Source organism: Equus caballus, chromosome 1 (assembly GCF_041296265.1).
Source record: "Equus caballus isolate H_3958 breed thoroughbred chromosome 1, TB-T2T, whole genome shotgun sequence".
Classification (NCBI taxonomy): domain Eukaryota; kingdom Metazoa; phylum Chordata; class Mammalia; order Perissodactyla; family Equidae; genus Equus; species Equus caballus.
The window spans coordinates 158402494-158425657 of NC_091684.1; the positions used below are offsets into that span (position 1 = coordinate 158402494).

At 40.0% G+C, this 23164-nt stretch overlaps 2 protein-coding genes across 6 annotated transcripts in view; one reads left to right on the forward strand and one right to left on the reverse strand.

Annotated features, from left to right (window-relative positions):
- PDIA3 (protein disulfide isomerase family A member 3) lies at positions 1-20963 on the reverse strand. The gene is made up of 13 exons (XM_023618693.2): positions 20707-20963; positions 14739-14817; positions 13399-13516; positions 9055-9162; positions 7726-7855; positions 4824-4940; positions 4387-4512; positions 3623-3805; positions 2699-2807; positions 1975-2103; positions 1061-1140; positions 656-713; positions 1-438 (listed from the first exon to the last, which is right to left on the reverse strand). The coding sequence occupies exons 1-13, from the start codon at positions 20871-20873 to the stop codon at positions 325-327; spliced, it is 1518 nt and encodes a 505-aa protein (XP_023474461.1). The 5' UTR covers positions 20874-20963; the 3' UTR covers positions 1-324.
- CATSPER2 (cation channel sperm associated 2) overlaps positions 20870-23164 on the forward strand; it is a 12666-nt gene continuing 10371 nt past the window's right edge. For 2 of the 5 annotated variants that reach the window (XM_005603078.4, XM_014733758.3), the window contains exons 1-3: positions 21184-21324; positions 21814-21960; positions 22467-22595. In XM_005603078.4, the coding sequence (XP_005603135.1) occupies positions 21816-21960; positions 22467-22595 (274 nt within the window). In that variant the 5' untranslated portion in view covers positions 21184-21324; positions 21814-21815. Of the gene's footprint in view, positions 21082-21105; positions 21325-21813; positions 21961-22466; positions 22641-22827; positions 22897-23164 lie in introns of those variants that run through there. The other 3 variants (XM_070237841.1, XM_001918217.5, XM_005603079.4) reach the window with 3 other exon arrangements.

The following is a 23164-nucleotide window of genomic DNA, read 5'->3' on the forward strand; positions in this document are numbered from 1 at the left end:
TTAAAGGGGGCTCATTTATTGTCACTGTTCCAAATGTACAAAAAAAATTAGAAAATAACCCCCCAACTTAATTCCCCCCACCCTCACAACATTCCCCCAACACAAATAATTTTTCCCAAAACCACAAACATAAACCGGTCCTGGTATTTCCATAAACAGTGCAGCTAAGAAACAGCTTAGAGAAAATTTAACAGGATTCAGATTATATCCATTCCGTCCTCTCAGCCCTCAGAGGTAACAATCCCATATGGGTCCCAGTCCTCCCCAATGGTGTTCCCATCTCTGTTGGAAGAGTCCTTTTACAAAGTGGTATGTTTGGCTGCTTTAGAGATCCTCCTGTGCCTTCTTCTTCTTCTTGGGTTTTTCTTCTTGAATTATAGGGGGATTTGTAGCCTCTCGCTGTAGGTAGCTAATAAAATCACTTAATTCACGGCCACCCTGAAAACAGAAAGATTACTCTGAAAATTTAACATTTTAAAGAACCCTGGATTCTTTCCCCCAATAAGAAGACTTTTCAGTTTGTAAAAGCATATTAGCGACCACATATACTGACCACGAGAGTTCAAAGAGTTTCTAGTTAAATAAACTCAATTAAAGAACTGGATATGTACAAGTGTGTATGTGTATTTGTGGGGAGATGAAACAAAGCACTTACTTCATATTTCTTTGGATTTAGCTTCTTGTTGGCTGGAGAGAAGTAGATGGTAGGAAAACTGGGGGAAGAAAAAAAAGTTGACTAATTCCAGGTTCCAGAGTAACTCTGACATATACTTCCCCAATAAGTGTTTCTGCTCTTCATGATTTCTCATCTGATCAGATACTATTCTCCATCAGTGGCTAGGTTACATCCTATCAAAACTCAGGAATATGAGAGCTCACAAAATCTGTGGCAGTCATGTAGGCCCAGGCTGCAGAACTCTACGCCAGGAAGGTATCACTGGGTCTGTGTTCAACTGGAACATGGGGACTCCCCAAACCACGCCCAAGAAAGAAATGGTTTACAAGCTTATTTTTTCCTATCAATTGCCTCGAAACTTTTATTGGTTTTTAATCTACTTACCCTCTGACTTCATATGGAGAAGGCACATCATTGGCTGTGGCATCCATCTTGGCTATGACAATATTTGGGTCTTTTCTAAGCTGTTAATAAAAAGGCAAGATCTTTAAATTTCAAGTTTTTGGTGACTGACGGACATTTAGTCAATTCAGAACTTAAAACAATATCATTTTTAAACACCTGGAGAAATTTTGCTGCTCAGATGGGAAGAGTAGTGACACTTGCACTTAGTCTCTAACCTTCCACAAGCTTCCCTTTTCTCTCTTGGTTCCTGTATATTAAGACTCTAAACACAGCCATCTTCAAAATTACTTGACCTACATAAGACACTATAATAGCTAAACCAAGATTTTTATTTTTTTATTTAACATTTTTTTTTGGAGGAAGATTAGCCCTGAGGTAACTACTGCCAATCCTCCTCTTTTTGCTGAGAAAGCCTGGCCCTGAGCTAACATCCATGCCCATCTTCCTCTACTTTATATGTGGGACTCCTACCACAGTATGGTTTTTACCAAGCGGTGCCATGTCCGCACCCAGGATCTGAACCAGCGAAACCCGGGCCGCCGAGAAGCAGAACCTGCAAACTTAACCGCTGTGCCACCAGGGTCAGCCCCTAAACCAAGAGTTTTAAGATAAAGGAACACAGTAGATTCATATAAGCCATTACTAAAATTCAGAAGCCTGGATACTTTTACCCACAATCTAAATTGAGTCTGAGGAGTGGAAAGGTGAGGCACTGCATAGCTAGAGATACCAGGGGGCAGTCAGGAGAAACTGAGTAAACAATAGATAGTTGGAAAAAAAAATCTACCAGTATTTAGGTACTGAACTAATTAGGGTAACTAATTAGCCAATGCTGAATACGTATATAAACTTCCCAACTCAAATTTTATCTTCAGAATATGGTTCAGACTTACCTTCTCTCCCAGTTCTTTATACTTAGGCTCCAGATTCTTACAGTGACCACACCAAGGAGCATAAAATTCAATCAGCACATCTTTCTTTTCATCATTTACTATTTCATCAAAATTCTCTGCCACCACTACCTGGAAAACACAGAAGATTCTCTAGTTGGTAAGGTGATTTGAAGAATAAATTCATGAGCTGTATTTGTTTCTGGACCCCTTCCCTCTCAAATTTGATGTGTTGCCACTGAAAATGTCACTGAAACCCAAACTGCATTTACACTCTGTATTAAAGATGTTGCCATTCTCCAGACACCAAATCATTACCATGTCTGTCACCTGTCAAACTATGTTCAGGAAGTCACAAGAAACAAGTGCAACCCAACCCTTTCTTAAAATAATCTCAGAGCAACCATCTTAAAACTCTTGTTAGTGGTTAGCTTGCTCTGTGCTGAGAAGTAACCTAGCCCTAACAGAAACACCATCAGAAAATTCTATGAAGGTTTTATACTCCTGCTCCTATTGAGCATCATGAGCTCTGCCAATATTTATTTTATGACTCAGGGAGGTGAGGACAAACAAAAACATGACAGCCAACAAGGTAATCACTTAGACCCAGCACTTTTATAATAAAGAAATGAGGAGAGTCAATTATATCCCAATAAAACGGTGGGGAGGGGTACAGAATGAGGGGGGGCAGCTGCATAGAGGCTTGATGAGGCTGTGAGCACCTCACCTTTACGGGCCCGTCATTGCTCTCTGGGATGGGCTCAGACTTCAGATATCTCTTCAGGTTGCCATCAAAATAATCCTGCAGGAATCTCTCAAGAGCCTTACCATCACGCCTGCAATCAGAAAGAGTCTTGTTAATGTACTCTCACCATCGAGAGGAGTAAAAGCAGTTTCTTAGGATAGTTTCTACCTATTTTAGCTTCAATTTCAAGGCTAGAAAGAAATCAGAAGCTAAAAAAAAAGGGAGGGGAGCTCTTATATCTCAATATGCAGAACTACTGGCTGAACAAGAAACCAACCACTTTCTTGTATTTCTAGTGTGTACTTTGTGGATTAGAATGGTCAGAGAAGGAAGAAACATTGGTCTTCTGGAAACTCACTTCTGCAAAAGAATCAGGTCTTACTCTGTTACTCTGGAGAACACTGCCTATTCATGGTACTTTGCTTTAATGATTTGCTTACAAGGAAGATTTTCTCTCGTCTTGATCTCCCAAAGTCTCAGAAGGTGAAGGTCAAAATTGTCTGTGGTCTTAAGATCTTTCCAATTCCCTGAGTTTACTTTAGATCAATGTGGTATTCCAAGCAGAAAAGACATTCTGTAGGGATGGGAAGGGGTTGGGTTGGTCTAAAATTACATCTATCTTAGAGACTGTTCAATATTCTCTGTCTACTATTTCTAAGGCAGGGTGGAAACAATCATGTAAGAATTCCAAGCTGCCATCCTTTTTTTAGTTTTCAGAATTTATTAAGGATTATGACCCTTAAAGTACTTATAATTAAATTAACTGAGAAAAATGACAGTCATAGGTCTTGACTAGAAGACCTATTTTTGCATTCCAATGTTCTCTAGAAATCCTCAGTAGTGTAAAAGGCTTTAATAGTTTCCTTGCAGAATGAAACCCCAAATCCACGCTAACTTGTAACTCACGAGAACTCCTCCTGCATGACAAACTTCTCTCCTTTTGCAGTTCTGATGGCAACAACAGGAATCTCTCCAGCGGTGCTTTCCAAGCCAAAATCAGAAAGTTCGTGACTAAAGGTTTTGCGGCTAGCTACAGCAAAGTTGAGTTTGTTTCCAGCATCCAGGAACTTCTTTGCCACCATCATCACTCTGTAGGAAATGAGATATTTATGCCAAGACTATACCAGGGTGGTAAAGCAATGAAACCAGGAAGCAAGAGGCTAGAAAGCAAAGACTACGTTTTATAGTCCAGGTAGTCCTCTGGCATCAGTCTGAACTTGTGTTCTTGGCCACTGACACAGGATTATGGTATACTCCAATGTCTTACTGAACGTCACTGCCAAACCGGTGGTACCCAATCAAATAGTCCATTCCTACTGAATCTTTCTATATTACATAACTGTAAAATACCGCAGGCATAATTACTGATCTGAAAAGAAAATTTATAAGGATAAAATGCACTGAGAGTCTCAATGTGCAAGTAGGCACAATATTTCAAAGTATATTTTAGATCACATTTGCATCTTTTACTGGGAGGTTAGGATCAGTTGAGTCACAAGGCACCTACGGAAGATATGCCCAAGAGACTTTGCAAATAGTTTATGTTACCTGTCGTTATGGCTTCAAATGTAGTTTTTCGGAGCCAAATGTTTCTATTCTTATCTGCTCTCACATCATTAATTACACACTGGGTAAAATTGTTTACAAAGGGGAAAAATGATTCTTATTACCTGTTTCTCCAGTAGTTGGAACCTTTAGCATTCTTTTCATAGTCCACATCATAGTAAGCTATAAGTAAATCCTTGCCCTGTATCAAATCTTTATTGTCTTCTGTCATGTGAGGGCAGATACCAAAACTGAAATGAAATAAACATCAAATTTGGCAGGTTTATAGCTATATTATAGAATTATCACAAAGTAACTGATATCACTTACAAAGGACAGAAATTTTCAACAAATAGGATAAGTATTGAGTTATATACCTTGCACGACCACAACAGGAATTCCAGGGCTTACACGTTACTGCTTTAATATAAACTTCAACTATTAGCATTACAATCCCTTAAATGAGGCTATTTAATCCCAAACATGGCTCTGCTTAATAACTGAGGTAAACAAACTAAAATGGAGCCAAGAAATCCCAAACAAGGTATAAAGTGGTACTCACATGTTTTCCTGGATAAATTTTTTAATCTTGCCACTGGTCATTTTCTGTTCTGTATATGCCACAGTCTTGTCTTCAAACTTGTTCGTCAGATGTGAAGGACGAAACAAAGTGATACCCCTTAAAAAAAAAATCTTAGTAGGTAGACAGCAGAAGACCTGTCTTCCATCTTTTATTTAAAGACTATCTCCTCTTGCTGCAACTTTCACTATCACCATTTAAGCACGTAAGGACTCTTTTCTGGGAGCACAGACTTGGCAACATGATCTTCTCATTAATACTAAGGTGCTAACCACCTTAATCTCAAGTGCAGTAATTGGGTATGAGGGTTTAACAAACCCTGGGTTGCAAAGTTAAGAGAACTTCTTTCTAATCCCAGCTCCACAACAAATTTCAAAGATCTTGGGACAGGCATCAATTTAATCCTTTGGGCTTCAGCTTTTTCAGTAGCAGAAAAGTGGGTTAGAGTAGATGATTAAGTGCCAAATCGTTAAAGACAATAACAAATACAACCCAACTTATTACCCCCAAAGCCCCAATATACACAGTAAAATAAAGGAGAACTTGCTCCTATTGGAAGGCACCTTGTCCCGCCACTCTCCTAGAAAATTCAACTCTCCCAGACAGACAGAAAATTACTTCATTAGAGAAAATATGTAAGATTCCTTCCAGCTGTAAAATTCTATAGGCAGGTATACAATTATGGATAACACTGAGCTTGAGTTCATTAGAAATTCCTTTCTTCTAGATTTCTCTATCCCAATAAACCAAGTTTACAAATTTTTCCCTCGCTGGTAGTACTTCGCTTCTCACCTAAGCCAAGTTCTCCTCAATCCACTGCAACACTTGAAGCAAATTCCTTCAACTTCTAGCCTTTTGTTCAGCTAAAACTGCAACCTAATTTGGTTCTGAGTTACAGGTTTATATCTAGCACCAGGTTCCCCACAAAATACCACTATTCTAACTACCAGTATCTTGCCCCTAGCTTCTCCTTCATTCATTCCTCCTGCCCACACCACACACATATACACCCCCACACAATTTTATCACTTGTCTTTGCCTATGCTTCAGCACCTTTAAGTCCTCATATCCCTCTCTCACTCTTCCAATATTAACCATTAACTTTACATCAGTTAAAACACAGGCATTTTCATAGAACACACAGAGACTACATAGCAAAAGGGAACCTAATACAAACATGCTGGGCAAGCAAGAATGTGAACAAGGTTAAAATTTTTTATTCTTTAATTTTTTTAGGTAAAGTTACCAATTTCAGAGCAGTTATTCTCAAAAAACAGAAATCAGTTAATCTTTAATGACGATATGGCCTTGGTGTACACATTAAGACATCCTTCACATAAGGTCTTCTCAATAAGACTTCTGATCAGGGGCTGACAGACCACTTTAAATGGCAAGTGGCAAGAGAGGCAGCCACAATGAACAAATCTAAGGTTAATAGGCTGAGATGTGGCGTGCTTAATGAGCCACAAGCAGCTCCACAGCCATTTACAGACTTGGTCTCTCTCAATCTAAAAGGCAGTAGAGCCTCAGGGTCAAGCCTACCAATGCTGCAGCCAGACTTTCTGGGTTCAAATCCTAGTTCTGCCATTTACTGGCTGTGTGAAGCTAGGCAAATTAACCTCTTTGTGGGCTTTCTCTTCTGTAGAATGGGGATAATAATAGATCGATCTCACTGGTTATTAAGAGGATTAAATGAGTTAACAGTAAATGGCACACAGTAAGCCCTACATGTTTTGTAAATATAAAAAAAAGAACACTAGCCCTTGGCACACTTTCCTTTTTACTTTATATGCTTACCCCGAGTGATCTCATCTAGTCCCATGGTTTCAATAATTATTTACATGTGGTTGACCTATAAATCTTTATCTCTAGTTTAGAACTTTTCCTGAATTCTAGTCTCATTTACCTAATTGTCCCCTGGATCTTCACCACCTGGATGTCTCAGAAATTTCTCAAACTCACTGCGCCCAAATAGAACTCATCATCCTTCACTGCAAATTTGTTTCTCACTGTCTTTTCCCAGCTTGATGATGATCATCACTGGCCCAGTCATCCAAGTCTTTAGAAACCTAGATTCACTCTAGGTCTTCCCCTTTTCACACACGGCTAGGGACCAAATCCTACTGTTTACATTTTTTATACTCACTCCTTCTTCTCCAGTGCCCCTAATACTGCCTTAATTTAGACTCTGACTGCCTTGCCATCCCTCCCCTTTCAAACTACCACCATATGGGTGCCAGAAACTTCTTCTGAAACAAAACTAATCACATTACTCTCCAGCTCAAAGTCTTTCAATGGCTCTCAAATGTCTAAAAGATAAACTCTAAACTCTTTTGTATGGCTCAGAAGGTCTTCTATAATTTGGTCTCTGCTTACCTCTCCAACCTTACCTTTCACTATGACCTCATTTACAAGCAATACTCCAGCAGTACCACAGGTCCCAACATGCCTAGGATGTTTCACATCTTGGGGCCTTCACTCCTGCTGCTCTATCTAGAATAATTTTTATCCCAATTACCATAGCCTGCCTGGAAAAACTTATCTTTCACAACACAACTCAAGAGTCACTTCCTCTATGAAGTTTTTTCTGATACTACTCGCCACCCCAAAAGAAAAAAATCACTTCCTCCTCTGTACTTCCAGCACACCCTGCATCTATTTCTATCATAACACCTATAATGCTTATTCACACTTACATTTTTAAATATATTCTCTCTCTCTCCCTACTAGATGCCCCTCAAAAGCAGCAACAGTTTCCAGCACTTAGCTTAATGCCTACCAAATGCTCAATAAACCCTTTGGAAAAACTAAGCATAAAAATCACCAGTTCACACAACAGCACTTCGTCCAGAGATTTACAAGGGCATTCAACTCAGTCACTTACTCTCCATTATCATCATACTTGTTCACCAGAGACTCAACATTGGTGTGTGCAAATCGGTAGTTATCTCTCAAATTGCTGGCTGCTTTTAGAAACTCAGAGTGAGCTTCACTGAATAAATCCTTGAAAAAACCTATATAGAAAATGTCAAACACAAAGAACAAACAGTAAGTGCTGAGACATACTTAAAACTTGAAAATTCTGTTTTTCAAAACCTCTATTATAGACAATTATGCAAAGCAAGACAGGTAGGAAGACTGGGTCTGCTTTGCCATGACTACCTAGGATATTTGACAGATTACTTAGGATGAGAATTCTTCCTCTACTATTTAAAAAAAATCTCTGAGGGAGCCAAGGGAGAGGATCTGTCAAGATTCGAGTCTCAATTCTAGTTTTCACAATTGAATAAATTTGGGCAAACTGCTTAACTTCTTAGAGTTTCAGGGACTATTTCAGGCGTCAGGAGGATTAAATAAGGCAATATGTCAAAATAAACTGAAAATTATTTATTTTTTCTCTGTCTCACTCGTCTTTAGAACTTCAAGTCTAGAAAAGTGACTGAAACATAAGTGTTTATTAAATGTCTGCTTATGGTTAACTCCTTGTAAAATATACAGAATCAGTAAAATCCAGATGATAAGAAGTGATTTTTAGTTAAATTTAAATGATAAACCATCTTCTACTGCCAGGAAGTTAGTTTTATTATGGTACATAATTAGGAGATTAAGAGAAGCACAAACACAGCTTACATATTTACATTTACTTTTTAGTTAAATGTATTATATATTGCACTTAAAACAAAACAAAACAAAACAAAGGACACCCAAGATGTAGAATGTGTTTAATTGGCTCAAGTTATTTTATGGATAAAATGAGATACTGCAACACCTGACAAAGCAAAGATTCCTCTAAAAATATACACAAATCGTAGCAATTGATCTTAAATTCTAAATTCCCCCATGACTGTAAAAACAGCAGACAGAGAGGTTTATTATTTACTTCTATCCTCCCACCTTAAAATGCTGTTTCCGGTCTTGACTACCCTATTATTTGAGTTAAATCTCAGAGTTTAAGAAATGATAGAAAAAGCTCAAGATATTCCATTTCAGTCCTTTAATTGAAATTAAATCTTTACATCTGTAAGAACACCAAGTCACTGAAATAAAAAAATTTTTTCCACATTAAAGTAATACTGTACTAATTCTGTGAGTTGTCTTTTCAACTGCCCATGAGGTTTCCTTAACTCTTTTAATTTTGTTGATTAGTCAGACACAGAGGGTTTTTGAAACCAAGTTGACGATTTTGTGGCATAATCAAATATTTGCTGCTTACCCACTACAGAAGCATCTTTATCACTAATGAACTTCTCAAATTCTTCCTCAGTCTTGAGAGGAACTGAAGCTGGTCCTGCCTGCTTTTTCAGGTGGCTGACAATTCCATCTTAAAAGATAAGACAAAAGATTATAGCAACACAAATTTATAATTTTTGAGAAGGTAACCATTCACATGATTCAAAGTTCAAAAGGGTATACTATGAAAAGTTTTCTTCATATCCTTGTCCCTAGTTACCCAGTTTCCTTCCTACAGGATAACACTTCAGTTTTTTAAATATTCTTCCAGACATATTATGTGTAAAAAAGCAATTACATATTTATTCTTTTCTTTCTTTTCTCCTCAAATGGTAGTATATACATATGCTGTTCTGTATTTTGTTTGTCATTTAACATAGTTTAGAGATAATTTATGACAATATACGTAAAGAGCTACCTCAATCTTTTTTAGAACTGCATAGTGTTTCATTGTGTGGATGTACTATAATTTACTTAACCAGATGCAATTGATGGAATGTGTTTCCAATTTCTTCCTGTTATAAATTATTCTGCAATAAACAACTTTGTACTCATGTCATTTTGCACATGATTGAGTGCATCTGTAGGGTAAATTCCTAGAAGTGAATTCACTGGGTTAAAGAATATAAACAATTATATAGTTTATAATTGTTAAACTGACCCCTAAAGAAATTGTACTTATTTATATCCCTACCAGCAACGTATTAAAGTGTTTATAACAGTCCAAATTAAATCATGCCTTTGTGCATGTTATTCTCTCTGCCTAGAACACTTTCCCCAGATATCCACTTGTCTCCCTTCCTCACCTCCTTTAGGTCTTGATTCAAATATCATCTTCTTAATGAAGACTTCCCTGACCACCCCATTGTAAACTAAAACCTATTCAGTCTCCAACTCTCCCTTATCTCCTTTTCTCGCTTTATCTTTCTCTCCAGCACTTTTCACCCACCTAATTGATATACTCTAACATTATTTGTCTCTCTCTGTCCCCACTACAAAGTCAATTTCAAATGGGTAGCAATTTTAGTCTTATTGATTTATACCTAGCTCTAAGAATAGTACCCAGCACATAACAAGTACAAGAAACACCCATTTTGCAAATAAATTAAATGAATAAGAAATCCCTTATTCTCAAGTAGCACAAAGAATCACTTGTAGCCTTACATTTTAAAAGCAGAAAATGTGGTGACTCGGCTTGCTTGTATGGCGGTTTAACTATCTATAGGTCAAACCATGCCATGTACAGGAATCTCCCAGATCACCCTTTTCTACGGAGGTGAAATGGGCTAGATAAGTAAAACAGTTTCAAATGATAACCACACAAAAACACAAAAAATCTTTTTATCCCTTATGCCATTATTCTACTTTCTTCTGGGATCCATTGAAACCATTCATAGGCTCAAAACGCTCACAGGCCAGACAGAGGCAGCACTCCTCCTCCACGATATTCTACCTCTTCCGTCCTTTCTCTAAGGGCTCTACTCAGTTGCTGAGACAGAGCACTGTTAAACTTTCAACATCATAGAACCTATTTTGCATTTTTCCTAAGGGATTTTTTCTTTGTCTCCATTCATGATTTCTTTTTTCTTTTAAATGTTTTCCTCAACTCCTCACAGAGAAAGGGTTGTAACAATAGATTAACTGAAATTAGATATGAATTGTTCAGTCTTCAAGGGGACTGTCATTACTATATCACAATATAAATTATATAAAGAACTTTACCTCAGGGCTATGATGAAAAGTGTTACTTTTCTCCCTGAGTATTTAAAATTCTCTAGAACATATAATGGGCATGCTGAGTAACCAGTCTAAGCAGGAAGGCAAACAGCATAGTTCTTAGAGTACATGAACAAAAGAATCCATCCTGAGCAGCCAAAGCTCCTAGTCAGATGCTGGGAAACTCTCGAGTTTAAGAAATCTATGTGACAGCCTAAGTGAGAATATTTGCCTAGTAGCAGTCTGGTTGGGTTCACCTGCAATTTAGTTAAGAACTGTCCGAGTTCAGAGGAAAACAGATCAATAATTCTAACCGCTAACTCTACCCTAATTTAAACTGATAAAATCTGAATGATAAACGTGGGTTATTCATCAATGCTTTTAAGCTCAGAAAAAAGAAAATGAAGATTTTTTCCTTTTGTGCTTAGACATATCAAATTTTGAATGTTGACTAAGTGATCTCAGTTGGGCCAAAATATTTATTCATGCACTCAACAAAGAGTTACTGAGTATCTATTATATGTGGAGAGTCTAGGTGCTGGGGATAGAGCAATAAATAAAGGTCTCTGCTCTCTTGGAGCATACAATATAAGTAAATCTCCAAATAAATTCCCAAATAAATAATAAATCTCCAAATAAGAAAGCAATCGAACAAAAATCAGATAGTAACTAGTGCTGTGCAGAGAATTAAGAGGATGATATAAGAAAATGATTGGGTGGCTACCTTAGGTCTGATGGCCTGGGAAAGCCTCTGGGAGGTGACATTTAAGCCATGAACTGAATGACAAAAAGGAGCAAGGCATGCAAACATGGGAGAAGATCATTTCAGGCTGTGAATACAGCCAGGGCAAGGGGCCTAAGATGAAACAGTCTTTAGATGACATCAGAGTCAGGCAGGGGACGTGATATGTAGAGCTTTGTATATGAATTACAATCATACATACTGAAAAAATACCACATCATCTAAAATGGCCAAACTGAGCACCTTTCCTTTTAGCTTTCCATCATAAAAAGGTAAAATATGCTTGATTATTTGATAGACTCAAGATAAAACTGTCTTTGATCCTATAAAAATACTTTTTCTCATCAATTATGGGCCCTACAGGATCCAGTCCCCACTACTTCTCACACTTTACCTGTCGTCCTTGTTAATTATATTCCAGCCACACAGCCTTCCTGTCCCTTGAACATATCAAGCTCAGTTACACCTTAGGGCCTTCTTGTACCCGCTTTCCCTCTGCATAGAAGGCTCTGGCCCAGATCTTCTCATGGCTAGCTCCTTCCTATCATTCAGGTCTCAGCTTAAAGGTTACTTCCCTGATCGCTCTCATTATGTGTGCTCCCAATCCTAAACACTATCATACTATACAGTTTTATTTTCCTCCTTTAAGGCTCTTATCACTAACCGAATTTATCTTATCCATAGATATTACTGACATTTAAAAATTTTTAATTGTGGTAAAATATACATAACAAAATTTACATTTTTAACCAATTTTAAGTGTACAGTTCTGGGGCATTAAGTACATTCACATTGTTGTATGACCGATCTCCAGTACCATTTTCATCTTGTAAAACTGAAACTCTACCTATTAAACATCTCTCCATTCTCACCACCCCACAACCCCTGGGAACCACCATTCTACTTTCTGTCTCCAAGAATGTGACTACTGTAGGAACCTCATATAAGTGGAATGAAACAGTATTTCTCTTTTTATGACTGGCTTATCTCACTTAGCACAATGTCTTCAAGGTTTATCCATGTTGTAGCACGTGTCAGAACTTCCTTTTAAAGGCTAAATGATATTTCATTGTATGTGTATATACACATTTATATATAATTACTAATTATTATTAATGTACCACATTTTGTATATCCATTCATCCATTGATAGATGGAGCTTATATCAATCCAAGTGGGTTGCTTCCACTTTTTGCTATTGTGAATAATGCAGCTATAAACATGGGTGTACAAATATCTCTTCAGGATCCTCCTTTTAATTCTTCTGGGTTTACTCAGAAGCGGAATTGGTGGATCATATATGGTAATTCTATTTTTAATTTTTTCAGGAACCACTATACTGTTTTCCATAGCGGCTGCACCATTTTACACTCACGTCAACAGTGCAAAAGGGTTCTAATTTCTCTGCATCCTTGTCAACACTTGTTATTTTCTGCTTTCTTCTTTTTTGATAGTAGCCATTCTAATAAATGTGAGGTGGTTATCTCTCTATATTTTTAAACTTGTTTGTTGCCTTTTTCTCTTCATAACCCAGAATGTAAGCACCACAAGAGTAGGAACCTTGTCTGTTTCGTTTATCAATAAATACCAAGCACTTAGTATATTCAGAATATCTGGCACAGAGTACTCAAGAAATATTTGTCAAATGAAAAACTGTCTAGTTGACCTTACAACTCAAGTGGAAGTATTTTCTACATTACTTACATAATCTCCTCATTTAGAAAAGTCTTTGTTAGCTACCAAACTGACCTCTTAGATGAGGAATTTTTAAGATTCAAAGTATATTCTGTAGAAAAATGTCACGTTCCCACTACAAAGAACAGTATACTTAACAAATTCAGTTTCCAGAATGTAATCCAGGATCCTTACCGGCAGTCCTGGGCCCATCATAAGCACCTGCTTCTTCACCATCTCTAAATATCTTTAGGGTTGGATATCCACTAACTCCATACTTATTACAGGTGTTTGTGTTGGCAGTACAATCAACCTAAAGATTAAAATACACCACGAACCATTTGTTATCCAAATGCTTCTTGCAGGCTCTTCCTATGTTTCCAAAATACTAAGATTGGTCAAATCATAAAAGGATCAAGTAGTTCTTGACACACATTCCACAGAATATTAGATTTTAAAGGCAAATTGGTGCTGGGCTAGCTACATCAGAACTACCTAAGGAATTCTTTAAAATTAGATTCCTGGGCCTCATATAAAATGTACAAATGACTATTTAAATTCTGCCGTTGGAGTCTCTATTGCCTAAAGCAGGGGTCTCCACCTTTTTTGTGCCTCAGAATATGTGATGGATAAATCTCTTAAATAAATAACGGTGGCTTACTTTGATAATGATTATCATCAAGGGGATGTATGGATGGGTGTATCACCCCCTTTAGATGGGATGGGGTATAATTTGATTTGGAAAATCATCTAGAGTTATTAGCAAAGGTACCAATACTTGAAGATGCTCCTTGAGCTAATATGAATCTGGGCTAAACTGTAACATGACAGATGTAGTAAGACCTATAGTGAGACCTATCAGGAAGAAGGAAAACAATTTTCATCTATTTAGTCACTTACTCCAAACTAAGCAATGCTATAGGCATTTTGAATATATTATCTCATTTAATCGTCACAGGATTCTGAGGTATGATTCCAATGATTTAACATAAACTGAGGTTCAGAAAAGTAATGTGTCTATAACAACAGAGGCTATAGCCACACAAGGCAGGAATTAAATCATAACTGGACTCTTTTTTTCTATGGCAAGCTGCCACAGAAACATCATGATTAAAGGCAATTTCCAGAAACAGTCCTATATATGTATGAATTATTTGAGGTTGGCCAAGATGTGAGCTTTTAGACTGAAGCAACTATGGGTTTACTACAGAATAATGGAAAAATTCTGGAAGCATTACTTTGATTGTAAAGGCAAATACCATGTTTATAGTGACCAGTTAGTTACATACTTATCAACATCCTCATGTCATTTTCCTATTCCCATCATTGTGAACATCATAGGGTAGTTTAGGGAACTCGTTAACTCAACGATAATTTTCCTCTAAACTTGACTATTGTACTTTCACTTTCCATATTTGCCCCTTAATTCTTATATACCATACATTTTATTTCTTTCTTATGCCAATAATTCCTTTAGTTTCACTACTTTTAATCTTTTGAAACAATAATTATAACCATAATCCATCTATACTCACCTTTGCTAATGGGACTATTCCTTTTAATCTGGTAGCTGCAGCTTCATACTCAGGGGCAAGCCTCTTGCAGTGTCCACACCTATATAGATAGATTTTTAAAAAGCCAGATTCTCAGTTTAGTCCTACACGTTTGTTAACTTTGTTTCTCTAGGAAGAATCTCAAACTATAATACTGCTTTTGAACTAGCAGCTGCTTCCAAAAGCAAAAACATCACCCGAACAACACCCATTATTGATAAGGTACACCAGAGCTCTCAGAAGGTAAAGGTACTACCTCTAGCCTGAGGATAACTGTAGGACAGGCTCAGTCCAGAGCAGCATCTATTTTCTCAATTAAAAGTGCAATTGAGTCCTGAAAGCTGAAGTCGGAAGCACATTCCACATTATAGATGGAAAGGGTTCAAGCCCTTTTGAGGATAAAATGAAGGATAAGACAGCAATAATCCCATTCCTGGTAGCGTTTCCCAAAGGAATGCACATTTTTCCCCTTAAGAAACCAGCACTGTGGTTCTTTAAAATACTGACTGAAACCTCAAAAGGTCCTAAGTATGATATTAACTCTTTAAGAATCATCATCAAGTACTTTTCCACCATTCCCTCAATATGACTCTCTTTGACCAGAAACCCAGTTTGAGGGGGTAGTGGAATGAGGCCTAGAAGCCACTCATTTGATATAAAAAGATATTCTAGCAGCTCTTTGGAGGCGTTTTTCTTCTCAACTGAGTCTCAACACAGTAATAGAATGACATATTTAAGACAGCATGCCTAATTTTTACAGCTATACAGCTCATCTGGCTGTAAGAACCGATGAGGACAAAATATTATGTCAATTAGAATATTTTCCCAGAGGGCCATCAGAAACACCTGCTCCTCTGCCCAGAAAGTCCTAACAGTCCCACAGGCACACTGTATATGCAGTGGGGGGAGGGGGAGATACTCTTCCTTATCAGTGTACAGCCAAGCACCAGCTGTATATCATCTCTTCAAAAGCCAACAGGTTGCAGAGGGATTACTCTGAAAAGGTGAGTAGTTCTGTAACCTCCCTACAGACAGCAAAAAGAGAGTTAGAAAACAGAAGGAAAGAAACATAAGAAATTTGAGCTGATATATTTCATAGCCAAGAGCCTCAAAATTTATTTTATTAAGTGATAGATGGATAACTAACTTGGAAATATTTTGCCCCTAAAACTTGTTTAAAATAGAGGACTATAAAGGCTTATATTCTTCAAGGTCTTTAGGAGTCCTATTCAAAGAGAATCATTAGAAAGCTTAAATGAAGGAACAGTGACATAAAAAAGACTGTAATATTAGAAGATGTTGCTTAGGGTCATATACATATTTACTAAAAGTATAAAATGACCAAATGATAAACACCAAATTCAGGATGGCAGAGAGCATAAGACAGGGAAGGGGAAAACAGGTGGCCTCAACTGTACTGGCTTTATTTCTTAGGCTGGGTAAGGAAATAAATGGTATTCCTTATACCATAGTTCACAGATGTAGAGTTTACTATATCTGAAATTGTGATGTGTCTTGCAATCGTGTCACAGTTCAATGGTAGCACTTCCCTCTTTGTGAGACAGAAAATAATGGTTCCTCTTATAATCAGTGGCATCTTAGATGTGTTTAAAATGTGGTATTACTCATTATATCGTCTGTATTCCTTTAATACTGCAAAGTAAACTAAAAATCTGTGTACTTGGGTTGTAACAAAAATACAGAAATTACAATTAATTTAACAAAATAACCAATTTATCTGAAAGATCCAGGCTTTTGGGAACATAAGAAGGGTTCAGGGGCCAGCCTGGTGGCACAGCGGTTAAGCGCGCATGTTCCACTTCAGCGGCCCATGGTTCACCAGTTCGGATCCCTGGTGCAGACATGGCACGCTTGGCAAGCCATGCTGTGGTAGGCGTCCCACATATAAAGTAGAGGAAGATGGGCATGGATGTTAGCTCAGGGCCAGTCTTCCTCAGCAAAAAGAGGAGGATCGGCAGCAGATGTTAACTCAGGGCTAATCTTCCTCAAAAAAAAAAAAAAAGAAAAAAAGAAAAGAAGGGTTCAAAAGTTAAAAAAGAATGTATGGTAAAGGGGAGTAAGGGGGCTGGCCCTGGGGCTGAGTGGTTGGGTTCACGTACTCTACTTCGGCAGCCCAGTGTTTTGCTGGTTCAGATCCTGGAGGTGGATCTGGCACCACTCATCAGGCCATGCTGAAGCAGTGTCCCACATGCCACAACTAGGACCCACAACTAGAATACACAAGTATGTACTGGGGGCTTTGGGGAGAAGAGGGAAAAATAAAATAAAATAAATAAATAAATATTTTAAAAAGAGGTGTAAGAATCGGAGCTGGGCGTTTACGAATTTAAGGCTTCAGATAGGACAAGGTAGGGTATTTCAGATAAGGGAAACAGTATAGCAAGGTAAAATTACTAGTGAGAACGATGCAATCAGAGAACTGTGAAGGGCTTGTTGTTGTTGTTAAAAGATAATAAACATGTTATGTGTATTAAGACTACATCAGTCAGCAATTAGGGCTGACAGGAAGGAAGAAAGCAGGCATAAGAATAAAGCCACCTAGAAGACAAAATATTTCACATGGCGGATAATGAAAGCTTGAGCCAGAGTGGCAGCCATGAGAATAAAGAAGAAACAGCGGTTAAGTTTGCACGTTCCGCTTCTTGGCAGCCCAGGGTTCACCAGTTCGGATCCTGGGTGTGGATATGGCACCGCTTGGCACACCACGCTGTGGTAGGTATCCCACGTATAAAGTAGAGGAAGATGGGCATGGATGTTAGCACAGGGCCAGTCTTCCTCAGCAAAAAAAGGAGGACTGGCAGTAGTTAGCTCAGGGCTAAACTTCCTCAAAAAAAAAAAAAAAAAGAAAGAAACAAAAGAGAGATTTCTGTTGAACATGTAGTAATTGTCAAGAAGGCTGATGCAACAGATTTAAGAACAGTTTTACCTCAACTATCTTACAACATCTGAAGAGGAAAACTAGGAACTAGTATGAAATATTAGGCCAGACCAGTGGGTCTCAACCCAAATGCATATAAAAAATATCCATGGAGGACTTTAAAAAAAAAAAAAAGAATTGCATGCCTGGTCCCTACCCTGGGACTTACTGAATGACTCCTCTGGGAATCCAGGAGGGAACAGGGCAGGAGGCAGGGTGGATGGGGGGCGGGGGCCGGGATGAAGGGGGAGTGTAGGGGATGTAAGTCGCAAGTCTGGGAGAGAAAACCATTGCCCTAAGCACTGGCAATATCCATAAGGTCATCAAAGGCCCAAAGGGAGGACCTGTTTAAGGAGTTCCAATGAAGCTGGATGAGACTGCCCTCTTCAAATTCACCAGGAATGGAACTCAGGTCAAGTTTGAAGGTGGACATCAAGATTAATCACTACTTCTTTCACCCACTCCTAGATAAAATTAAAACACAAATAATCCCATCCACCTTCCAGGGATGGTACCTGGCAGTTAACAATGAATCCTAACATACTCAACAATCATTACTTCATCCCTGTGATATGTCAAATGCTATTTTAGCCTCTGACAGAAAAACTGGTATAGTCCTTTCCCTATAGTAATACTAGTCTGCCAGGTATGACCGACAGCATTATGAAATCCCAATAGAGATGAGAGAGCAACCAGTTAGTTCTCCAGGGAAGGAAGAAGTAACTTTTGAGCCAAATCTTGTTGAAAAGACGGGGGGGAGGGGTTTCCAAGTAAAGGAATCAATACGTATAAAAAGAAATGTTAAATATTCCATTTTATACTATCCATACAGTTTTTTCTATACTCTAGAAACATTGGATATCAAATATTATTATTTAATATTACTGTCCCAGAGGATAGGGCACAAATCTAGAACTTAAGTAGATGCTGAGGACTTAAAACTTACTTAGCACTGATCAATAAATTTTCAGAAATTATCAATAAGTTTTCAGAAGTTATCAGAAACATTAAAATACTGCTACTTATTTCCCCAGAGAAATTCAGATACTCTCACTCTCACACATTACATAAATTAAAACTCCATAATGAAAATACTAGGCTACAAAGTCAACTGCAAAGAAATCTTTCACTTTCACTTGTAAAATGAAAGTGGAAAAGATAGCCTAAAACAAATGAGAAAAAGAACTTGCTCAAAATAGGTCCATTTTACTCTTAATAAGGATTCTTTAACTATGCCTATCTAACTTGTGAGATAGCACTCCTGATCTGTATAAAAGAATACAGCAGTCAGAAAACATTTCCAGCTGAAGTATTCATAAATAAAAGTAGCTGAATGTGAACAAATAAGGACACCATCACCAGGAGACTTCCTTAATTCCGAATCACTCATTCAGAAAACTGATCCTGCTTGCTGGCATTGTGGAGGATGACCTTACCTTCTAGACCAATTAAAAGCAGACACGACAGCAGAGACCCACCCAATTTGGGGGATGGTTCAGTGCATGATGGGCTATATAGCTTTTAGGGAAGCACATACAACAAATTAAGGTAGGAAAGAACACCTTCAATTTAAAAATAATAAAATCTGCTTTAAACTAATAGTCTAATAGCCCACAATTCTCCAGCAATTCACTTCACGTTGACCTCTGTAGTCACAGACGCACCACCTAGTTTTGATTCAATTCCACACAGCCATTCTAACTACATTGATATCCCTTCAAAAGTAACAGCATGGTTATATGATTGTGAAGATCTGTTTCTAAGACAGAATGTGAGTTCTAGAGATGTATAAAGACCACCTGTGATGTGTAATCAGTAATAGAATTAGCCACAGGAATGCCCTGGGCGCAAAATCTGGCACAAGCTGAAAACAAAACTTGTTGCCTCTAGCACATCCTTCCGGTTCAGGAGTTCTTCACTATAGGACTGCTAGTGTAACCCTCAACATGTCAGCTGAGCCCCTGCAGAGTGAATAGGAGAATTAGAAGCAAGTAAAAATTATACACTAACTTTGTTTTACTGATACTTTTGAATACAGTTTCTAACTAAGGATCATTGTGGCAGGAGAAAAATTAAGTACTGTAATTAGCATGGGTATAGTGAGCTATCCCACGCGTTAAGATAATGTTTACTGTGGTAGAGATTTGGGGGTTTAAAATAACAACACTCAGGTTTACTGAGCCAGAAGTCCTATTCGCTCTATAGGCCCCCACCCCCAGCTTTTCATTTCAAGTTAGTTCTATCCTAAGGAATTTACACCCTTGTTCAGTTAAATTAACCTGAGTATTTCTCCAACACTGGTTACTTTCTCATTGGAGTCTTTCTTGGCATTTTTCAGAAATCCTAATTAAAACTGACAATTTAGACAGATTCTGACGGAATTACTCCTCTTCACCTACTCTTTCTGATGGGATTCTGCTGGGCTGAGAAGTGATCAGCTTAACGGAGAAAGCGTGCACCCTGCGATGGACAAAATAATTGCCTGCCTCAAGAAAGCACTTATGCCCATTCTGCAGCCACTGAATGACCTTGGCTAGGAACCAATGGCTGCGGGGCGTGGGGCAAGAAGAAAGGAAGTACCCTGGGGACCCAGGGCCTCTGCATTTGGTGAAACGTTCGCTTCCAATATAAAGCCTTGGGATGCCTCCTCGCCTGGAGAATAGAACATTAACACTGACTCACCCAGAATCTGTGAAGATACCTAATCGAAGGGGGGTAGGGAGGTGGTTAAGCCCTCTGCGAAAAGGAAGTGCCGCAAGAGCACCAAGGTAAGGATGTGGCCCTGCGTGAGACGGGCCTTCGGGATTTCCTTCCCGGGTCTCGCTCCTGGGTGATCAGCACCGACTTCCCCGCTCTCAGCGCGGTGGCCTGGCTCCCCCGGGATGGGAATCTGCCGGCCGCAGCCGGGCCCGCAGGAATGGTGGAAGGCACCCGCGCTGCGTAGGCCCAACAGTTCCCGCGCCTTCGCCCCAGCCTGGCCCTTCCTCCCCCGCCCGGGCTTAGTGGCCTCACCAGGGGGCGAAGAACTCGACGAGCATGAGGCCCGCAGAGCCCGTGTCAGAGATGCGACTCTCGAAGTTGTCGTCCGTGAGTTCCAGCACGTCGGAGGCAGCGGCGAGGCGGGCGGCGGCGAGGAGCAGCGCCACGCCCGGGAGCAGCGCTAGGCGGCGGAGGTGCATGGCGGCGAGGTGAGGCGGGGGCGGCCAGGAGGGTCGGGGCTCGGCGGGGACTGCGGAAGCCGGGCCGGCGACCACGCACGCTCTGCCTGCGCGTCTGGCCCAGGCGGACCTGCACCCGGAGGTCCCAACCCCCAGCCCGGCTCGGGCCGCAGTGTGGCAGCCGCCGATTGGCTGCGAGGCGCCTGCGTCGGGCGGGCGGGACCAGCTGGTAACCGCCGAGTGGCCGGAGTGCGGGGCGGGGCCGAGGCGGCGAGCGGGGCCGGGAGGGGACCTGGGCCGCCGTGAGCGGAACCTGGGGGGCGGCGGGGCGGAGCTGGAAATGGGCCGCAGCGCGGCCGGGAGCCGACCCTGAGCTCGCCCTGCGAGAGGAGAGCCGGACACAGGGGGCGCCAGAGCCGGGGGCGGAGGAGTGAAGTCAGGGCTGAGTGGGCGGAAGCGAGCCTGGGCTGAGGTGAGGCAGGGGCGGGAATTGAGAGAAGGAGCTGGAACCCGAGGGAGTGTTGAGGTCGACGCTCGGGAAGGGACACATTTTTTTTTCAAACTGTCAGACTGTTGCGTTTTGTCCAATTCCTTTTATCTTGTTTTTTCTTTCGGGAGCAGCCCTGAGCCCTCCCAGTACCACTTCACTGCGTTGCCTGATTCGCTCAGGTCCAGATGGTGCCCGAATTCCTCTTTGTCCAGCCCCAGGGCTCCTGCCCTTGTGGCTACTGCTTTTAAATAGAAATGCTGTCACGCAAGTGAAGGTGCCTGGCCACTTAGTCCACTGTGCAGTATCCCTCTTACGACTCGTATCTCCTTTTGTTTAAAAAAACTTTGAGTCTTAGTACAATGTGTTTGTCTTCTTAAGGGCAAAAAGGGTAGGAGGAGGGAAAGAAAACCTCTAATCCTTGGGCAATTCCAAGAAAGAAATGACACTTGATTCTTCCATTTTTTTTAACAGACATGGCCACTTATCACCAAGCGGGACACATGCAACTGCCCCGAGCTGATGCTATTCGTTCACGTCTCATTGATACTTTCTCTCTCATCGAGCATCTGCAAGGCTTGAGCCAGGCTGTGCCACGGCACACTATCCGAGAAATACTTGGTCGGCAGCCTGTTTCTTCACTAAGATAAATTTAAGACTCCTATCCACACCCTCCAAAGAGTGGGAAGCAGACAGTTTTAAGGGTGGAAAATCCAGGGGAGATTGGTTTGGTTGCTAATTTGGAGGTTACACCAAACTTGGTAAATCGGAGGCTTTGTTAATAAAACACTTTGAATCCAGGAGATAGAACCCGTTTGACTCACTTTTAGGCCTGGGATAACTACTAGCCCTGGCTGACTTGGAAGTTTCTACCAAAGACACTAAAACTTGAGGGTTGAACCTGTTGCCTTTATTCTTGGGCATGGACAGTGTTGGTCATAAGCAATACACTGGCTCTTACTCCAAACTATTATTAATTGCTGTGAGAAGGAACAGCAGGCAAGTCCCTGCACCAAGGGGTCCATTATGTAACCAATAGCCCTGTCCCCAGTCCTACCTGCTCTTCATCTCCCCCAAAGACTTCTCTTTATATTTATCCACTGTCCCTTTTTTTGGTTTTGGTGTAGATCCTTCTCGTCAGAAGAAACTTATGTTGGGAGATCAACACCAGCTTGTGCGCTTCTCCATAAAGCCTCGTCATGTAGAACGGATTACACACAGCCAGAGGCTGATGAGCAGCCTTTGCGTGCGCTACAGTGAGAGGCCACCTCTTTCTTTGTGGGCTGGATGGGTCATTGAGCGTATCCTTTCATGCCACTCATTTGTGGCTTTACTGTCTCTCTTGCATCATCATCTGCCTAGTGACTTTTTTTCCCTTTCCAAACTCCATTTTCTTCTCATTCTCACTGGTTCTGTTCTTGCCCTTATTATTTCACCTACATAAATCAGAAAGAACTCCACTCTGTATGTTTCCTTAAGAGAAAATAGGTCCTCTCTTCACAAACTTCATCATCTTCCTTATCTTTTTGAATACGATTGTCCTGATGGTTGAAATAGGTGAGAACTGACATTGAATGAAAGAGGAGGCGGATGGGACTCATTTTTCCTTTAAATTGATCATTTTACGTTTTTGAACGTTATTTGAATTATAATAGGGACAATTATATTGTCTCCTGGAGTAGGATTTTTGCAACTGCTAAGACCTAGAAATATTTGGAGGGTTCTGGAGAGGGTAGTAGATATAAGGTGGTCTAGACACTTAGAGGTAGGGTGTAATAGTCTCACAGGGAACTGGAGATGGGAAGACCAGTTATAATTTCTTGTG